The sequence below is a fragment of the Marmota marmota genome, unplaced genomic scaffold, assembly GCF_001458135.2.
Source record: "Marmota marmota marmota unplaced genomic scaffold, marMar, whole genome shotgun sequence".
Taxonomy (NCBI): domain Eukaryota; kingdom Metazoa; phylum Chordata; class Mammalia; order Rodentia; family Sciuridae; genus Marmota; species Marmota marmota.
This window is the reverse complement of record NW_025999900.1, coordinates 43,036,191-43,044,036: the sequence shown is the minus strand read 5'-3', so window position 1 is coordinate 43,044,036 and position 7,846 is coordinate 43,036,191. Positions and strand designations below refer to the sequence as shown.

At 40.5% G+C, this 7,846-nt stretch overlaps 1 protein-coding gene and 1 non-coding gene across 29 annotated transcripts in view; one reads left to right on the top strand and one right to left on the bottom strand.

The window, feature by feature from the left end:
• The first annotated feature begins 80 nt into the window (after nt 1–80).
• Nucleotides 81–153, top strand: Trnaa-ugc. Its single transcript has one exon. It is a non-coding gene; the product is annotated as a tRNA-Ala (tRNA).
• Nucleotides 154–1,189: 1,036 nt separating this feature from the next.
• The window catches only part of Ttll5 (tubulin tyrosine ligase like 5), a 260,046-nt gene continuing 253,389 nt past the window's right edge, over nt 1,190–7,846 (bottom strand). For 27 of the 28 annotated variants that reach the window (XM_048799024.1, XM_048799027.1, XM_048799029.1 and 24 more), the window contains one exon: nt 1,190–1,828. Coding sequence is in view for 7 of the 28 variants with exons in the window: in XM_048799031.1 (XP_048654988.1) it covers nt 1,757–1,828 (72 nt within the window). In the remaining 21 variants the exon portion in view is untranslated. The remainder of the gene's footprint in view (nt 1,829–7,846) is intronic. The other variant, XR_007345904.1, reaches the window with a different exon arrangement.

Here is a 7,846-nt window from a genome sequence, read left to right as displayed (position 1 = left end):
ACACTGGGATCAATGTCTCCAAAAATACATGCTAGTTTTGGGGAAGGGTACAGTGACATTGAAAAATGATACCTAGGATTGGGGATATAGCTCAGTTGGTAGAGTGCTTGCCTTGCAAGCACAAGGCCCTGGGTTCAATCCCCAGCACCACCACCACACACACACACACACACAAAGATACCTCTATTGGAAGAAGGCTTCAATAATCTGGTTTGTTACCAATAAAAATGAGGGGACATGGGTACAGGAAGGGAGGTCAGGAATCTGGTCTTAGCACCTGGTCAACACACAGCGAATGAAGAAAGATATTAATTTGAGCATTTATGTCTGATTAGTTATGTAGCCAATTCCCAGTATCACAGTTGCTTTCAAAGTTCTTTTATTAGACTCATACCCTCTTACCCCTTTCCACAAGATTCATTTGGTGAGTTTCTCTAAATCCCTTATTTCCCAACTCTATATATCAGCAGGAGATTATGGAGGGAGGAATTCTAATTTGTCTCTTAACCAACTCCCAAACAAGTGAGCAGAGTTATGATGGTTCTCAAACCATGATCCAGGAGTCCCGGGAACATGTGGAATGAGACCTCAACCTGCACAGGCACAGTGCTTCAATGTGCCCAAACCTTTTTTTTTTCAGTCCCCGAGAAGTCAATAAAGTCCCTTTTAATCTCTGTATGTCACTTTCTCTTTGGATTTTAATGCTGAGCTTATAGGACCTTGTAGAAGGCCCAGATTCTGGATTCTAAAGTAACTCCCCAGGACAGCTAGGTCAAGCCTGTGGCCCGGTTCTCAGCCTGTTCTCCAGCAGAAGCCAGAGTGAGGACCTAGGGAAGGACAGCAGAGGCCAAGTGCCGCGTGGTCCAGGCAGAGCTGCTCTGTCCACATGGACTTTGAGGGAGGTGAAGGGCAACTGGACAGAGTCACATGCCATTAGAGGACCACAGGGGCGAGCCTCCAGTTGCAGCCTGGCTGTGGAGAATCTGTACACAGGGCTTCCCAGGTGCTGCCCTGGGGAACAGCCTGACACACCATCTGCTGAAACACAAGTTCTTGAAAGCTTCCGTTTCTAACATGAAATTGAAAAAATTGTCCAGCAATGGAATGAAATGAGAAGTTGGTTCTATTTCAGTCTTGATTGTGAATACTGATTGTTGGGAATTAGTAAATAAAAAAAAAAGAAAAGAAAAAAAATAGAATTACTTTATTAATCTTAGAAATCAGTAATTCCAAAGGGTGCCTTTACCCTGGCTCATGTCAGCGGCGGGCCAACTTGCCTCCACGCTCTGGGAAACGGGTGATGTGCGCTGCCTTCCCCAGGACCCCCGAAAGGGCAGAACAACTCTGGTAGGTACTGCTATTAGGGCTTTAAGCTTGTACAAAGCAAACAGAGCTCAATACTGCAACCTGGAAAAGAAGAGGAAGCAAGATGCGAATAGCCAAAGAGCCTCTTTTATATCATCTCTGTGTGGCAGCAGGAAAGGGACAGAGGAGACCTGAGCAGGCTGGGGGGGGGGGGTGAGGGAAGGTGAAGACACACGTGTGCTTGGACGAGTAGAGAAGGCCTCAGTTGAACGTCCCCACTGCCAAGTTCCACCCAAACCCAGAGGTTCTGTTCTCCTGTTGTCCCAGTCAGTGTCTCGCTTGGCTGATGGCCACCATCTACTGCCACTTCTGCTTGAAGGCCTTGGGGACTCTGAGGCAGCAAAAAAATACTATGGACCCCTGGCAGCACTGGCGGATGCTTCACCCTCAGTCACGCGCCCAGGAGCAGTGGACAGGTTCTTCCTCTGTGCATTCGCGGTTCATCTGTTAGTGTGAGCAGGATCTGGAAAGAGAATGCCAACCACTGAGTGACCGGGAGAGAGCGGCTCATGGCTTCCCAGCAATGGATGGTTTTCCTAAAGAAGTGCCGCCCGAATGTTCCCCTGGAAGAACAAAACTCTTGTTTTAACCACTTTTGCTGGAAACCTTCCTAAAACATTTGATTTGCTGCTGCTTTTTTGATAGTCTTCTTGGTTTTGTGTTTTTCTTTCTCTTGTAAAAAACTGTATTTTAGCTTATCTATTTATTTTTAAGACTCCACGCGGCTGGAGGTGTGACTCAGTGGTAGAGCGCTTGTGAGGCACTGGGTTCGATTCTTAGCACCACATCAAAATAAAGAAAGATACTGTCCATCTGCATCTAAAATAAATAAACCTACAATTAAAATAAACAAACAAACAAATAAACAAATAAATAAAAGAGTCCAGGCCTCATTATGTTGCCCATGCTAGTCTAGAACTGCTGGGTTCAAGTGATCCTCCTGACTCAGCCTCCCAAGTAGCTGGGACTACAGGAGCTCACCACCAGGCCCAAAGCCTGGGCAAGACAGTGAGACCCTGTTTCAAGCCATCCATAAACAAAGCCCTTGATTCTCAAATATGTTCATCTTTTCTAGAATCTCAGAGTCAGCGTTAGCATTCTGAGCTGCATGGAAAACTGTATGATTCCGTGTGTTTTGAGATTTTCAAAATCTTTCCTCAATGTCAGCCTGTCAGATAATGCTGTGTGTTCTACCCCCGTGCCTGCCTCCCCCTGTCTCCCCACCACCTCAGCATCCCTGCTAGACCCGCTCCGTTCTTTCCCATTCCGACTATCCTTCCCTTGTTTTTAACAGTGTTTGATCACCACGCCCACATGTCCCTAGGTAACGTTTGGTGGGGTTCTTAGTGGTTTGGGTTTACAGTGCTCCTGTGGCTCTGTCTCCGTGGCCCAGTACGCCCCTGGAGCCCCTGGGCACAGCTCTGGGTTTACAGAGGAGAGGAATGCAAGGTCATCCACCTTGCTTCTTCACCTCTCTAAATGACAGTCCACGCTCTCTGCGACAGGGACTGGGCTTCCCTCACTTTCTCTGCATCCCTTACAGGTAGAGAAAAGGCCCTGCTCAGTTTACAGTTTTTGGTGACTCAAATGAGTTTACATAGAAAGAAAAAATGAGTTTTTCGCATCTCACTGTGTTTAGCTGGCGTTTTCCTGCTAGGAAGGAGGCCGAGCCTCTTTTCAAGTGTCTCCTGGGCATGTGTGTCTCCTCCGTGACATGCCTGGAGTTGCCTTGTTTATTTTCCTGTTAAGTTATTATTGCTTTTTAAAAGCAGCTTTATTGGGAGAATTCACATATCATACAATGTGCTCATCTAAGGTGTACAATTCCACAGCTTCTACTATGTTTAGAGTCGCACCTTTATCACAAGTTCAGAACGTTTTCATTACCCTCCAAAGACACCCCGTATCCCTTAGCCATCACCCCTCTACTTCTCATGCTCCAGACTTAGGAAACCACTAATCGACTTTCTGTCTGTGTAGAATTCGCCTACTCTGGACATCTTAAATAAATGGAATCACACAACACACGGTCATTTGTGACTACCATCTTTCTCTTTCTCATAATAGTTATTTTTTGGGGGGTGGGTACCAGGGATTGAATCCAGGGGCACTTAACCACTGAGCCACATCCCCAGCCCTTTCTATTTTTTATTTTGAGACAGGGTCTTGCTAAGTTGCTTAGGGCTTCGCTAAGTTGCTGAGGCTGCTTGGAACTTGTCGTCCTCCATCCTCGGCCTGCACCATGCATGCACCACCATGCCTGGATCACATAATGTTTTAAAGTTCTTCCACACTTTGATACACATTCATACTCTATTCCTTTTTATGGCCGAATAATATTCCATTGTATTTATATGCTACATTTTATATATCCATTCACTAGTTATGGACACTGGGGTTGTTTCTACCTCTTACCTATTATCAATTATGCTGCTATAAATAAACATTATGTTTAAGTTTTTATTTGAACACGTTTTCATTTCTTTTGAGTATAAGTCTAGGAATGAAATTAATTGCTTGGTCATATGGTAGCTCTATGTTTAACTATCTGAAGAAATGCTCAACTTTTCAAAAGTACCATTTTATATCTCCTATATTTGTTATCATCTCTTTTTGATTCTAGTCATTCTAGTGGGTAAGAGTATATTCTGCTGTGGTTTTGATTTGCATTTCCCTAGTGGCTAACGATATTGAGAACCTTTCCATGTGCTTGTTGGCATTATATCTTCTTTGGATAAATGTCTGTTCAGATCCCTTTACTTATTCAAACAATTTTGTCTTTTTATTATTGAATTGGCAAGGTTCTCTGTATAGTCCACGTTCATACGTACGTGACTGTCACATCCATGATTTGTTCTATTTTCCCCCAGTCTGTGTGTTGTTGTTTCACTCCCTTTGAAGCACAGACTGCTGTGTCTTTTTTACCTTGTTGACAATGCTTTTGCTACCACATCTAAGGAACTGCTTATTGACTTGCAGGAGTTCTTTGCTTAATATTTAGACACTGATCTTTTGGTTCTACGTGTTACAAATGTCTTCACCTAATTTTAAAAAATTGTTTTATGATTTATTAATTTGTAAGGAAATTCCTACTCAGACTGCATTTAGATATATACTTTAACAAACAGTCTTTTCAGAAAACAATTTTTTTTGTGTGTGGGGTACTGGGGATTGAACCTAGGAGGGCTCTACCCTCAAGCTACTTCCTGAGCCCTTTTAACATATTTTTAAAATTTTGAGACTGGGTCTTGTTAAGTTGCCCAGGTTGGCCCTGAACTTGTGATCCTCTTGCCTCCCTCTCTAAGTAGCTAGGATTACAGGTGTGTGCCACTGTGCCTGGCTAGAAAATGATATTTAAAAAAAAGTTTACACTTCTGAACAATCTGGGCATTACAATAAATCTATGATGGTCAATTTTAAAAAAACCCACATTTAAAAAAATATACAATTTCAATTATACACACAGAAAATAGAGAGTTTAATACACTTCCTGTTCCCATCTAGCTGTAAGGGTCCCGGCCTGTTGCCTAGGCTGGCCTCCCACCCTGGTCCTCCGCCTCAGCCTTCTGGGTGGGTGCCCACCACTGCGTCAGGCTAACAGTTTCCTCTCTCTTTGCGTTGTTTTCTGGAACAGTTTCAAAGCAGATGCAAGATCATTCATTATTAAATATTTCGGAATGTGACCTTAATGGATACAGACTAAATCCATGGTATCTTTGTGGTATCTTAGATGGTCTTAACTCTAATAAAGTCGAATTTATCAATTTTTACCTTTACGGTCTGCACTTTTTGGTGTAATTTTAAGAAATCTTTCTTTATATTGTGGTCATAAAGATTCTGTATTATAATGTCTTCTAAAAGATTTATATTTTTGCTTTTTCATACTTACATCTTTAATCCAACCTGAGATTATATATTCAGTGTAAAGCTCAGATCTAATTTTTTTCCTATACAATTACTAATTGTCCTAACGTTATTCATAGAAAAATATGTCCGTTCTTCCTCTGACTGAAACACCTCTTAGTCTTACATTGCTTCCATTTAGGAATTAGTTTTAGATTTCTCTATTTTATGCCAACACCATACAAGTATTTTAGCTTGATAATTCTTTTCCGAAAATTTTAAATTTTTTAATAGTTCACTTAGTTATACATAATATACAGTTTTTAACATAATTATACAAGCATGGAATATAATTTGTTCTAATTCAGCCCCCAGTACTTCCCCTTTCCATTCCCTTCCTTCTACTTGATTTTCTATTTATTTATAGTTTAAAATTTTTTCCTACTATCTTTCCTATTCCTATCCACCCTCCTTCCCTTTATTTCCCTTTGTCTAATCCACTGAACTTCTATTCTTCCCCTCCCCGATTGGATTGTTGTGTGTTAGCATATGCATATCAAAGAAAACATTTGACCTTTGGTTTTTGGGGATTGGCTTATTTCACTTAGCATGATAGTCTCCTAATAAATCCATTTACTAGCAAAAGTAATAATTTCATCCTTTCTCATGGTTAAGTAATATTCCATTGTATATATATATATACCACATTTTCTTTATCTATTCCTCTGTTGGAAGGCACCTAGGTTGGTTTCATGGCTTAGCTATTGTGAATTGAGCTGCTATAAATATTGATGTGGCTGTGTCATTGTAGTATGCTGATTTTAAGTCCTTTGGGTATATGCTGAGGAGAGGGATAAGTGGTCAAATGGTGGTTCCATCCCAAGTTTTCTGAGGAATCTCCACACCTTTTACCAGAGTGGTTGCAACCATTTGCAGTCCCACCAGCAATGTATGAGTGTGCCTTTCCCTAACATCCTCGCCAACACTTATTGTTACTTGTATTCTTGATAACTGCCATTCTGATTCTTGTCATTTAGTTAGGGCAAGTCACACATAGCACCCTACTTCCATCCCCATTCTTTAAGAGTATAAGAGTAATTCTTTTTTTCCTTCCATATAAATTTTAGAATCACTCTGTCAAATTTCAAAAAAAAAAAAAAAAACTTAACACTCCCTGGAATCTATAGATCACTTTTGTTAAGTAGCTACTCTGTTCATTCTGGCAGCTGTATAAACCATGTAAAGTTGAGATCAGTATCTTGACCCTCTATTGTACAACAGCAAGTGAGACCACTTTAACTCTGATCATTCCTCCCCTTGATTTACGTGGAAATATTTGGATGCTTGTACTTTCCCATTCCTCTAATCCATGAGAACATTATCATCATTTTATTGTCCTTATCTTTCCACATTCTTTGCTCATAATTCCTCCTGCATCTCAGACCTTTCCTCTGGTATCACTGTTTTCTGAATGAAACATGCTCTTCAGACTCTGCTTTGGGGATGGCCTACTAGTGACGAACTCCTTTGAACCTTATGTGTTGCAAAATGTATCTCATCCTCACTCCTGAAGGGTATTTCTGTTTGAGGTACAGTTCTGGCTGGTAATTACACATTCCGTGGCTTTTCCTTTCTACTTACTATTGAGGAATTAATGGTCAATCAGATTAGCATATTCCTTGGGAATCCCCCTGCTTTCTCTATCTGTTCTGACGTTGTTGTCTTGCGTTCCAGGATGATGTGTCTTTTGTGATTCATTGCAATATGTATTCTTTCACTAGTTCTGGGAAGTTTTTAGCCATTATCTTTTCAAATACTGTCCCTTGCCCATCTTTTCTTTCCAGAACTCTAATTATATAGCTATTAAGCTTTCTCAATTGGTTTTCTGCTTTTTTTCTCCCCTGTGTTCTATTCCAGATAATTTCTTTAATTACATCTTTGAGTTCATTAAATCTCTCTTCAGCTGAGTCTAATTTACAATTAGGTCCACCCACTGATTTTTAAACTATAATAATTATTATATTTTTTAATTCTGAAAGAGTTACTTAGTTCATTTAAAATATGCATGGTCATAATCTTAATCTCTTGGTTTTACTCATATTTGTATTACAATTTCTCTAGTACATGATAAAATTTCTCTAGTACATGATAAAATTAATTTTGCATTTTAGTATTTTCAAGTTCAATACTGTTATCTGTTGTTTCTGCTGGCTCATGGGTATTATTTCCTTGCTTGTTTTGTGATCTTAAAGTATAACCTCACATTTCTTAGAACTTTACCTGTGGGATTATTTGAGGTTTGGGTTTCAACCAAAACCTCAAATAATTCCCACAGGTAAAGTTATTCCTCTAGATAAAATACGGATTTGATTCTGCTAGATGCCTGGGTCCTTGTCAGCTTGAGACCACCTTAAACTAAATTTTTAGTCTGAAGTTTTCAGGATACCTAGAGAATATGAATTCATACTCCAGGTGAGGGCAGCCTGTGGTTACAGATTATCAGAGGAGGTTCCCCTAATCCCCTTCTCCACAGGCACCAAAGTCAAGATGGGCTATTTTCTTTCAGTGCCTGAAGGAGTAAAATGGAGTGAAAAGGAGGCTTCATTCTATCCTAGCTGTTTCAAATTCCCCCCCCCCC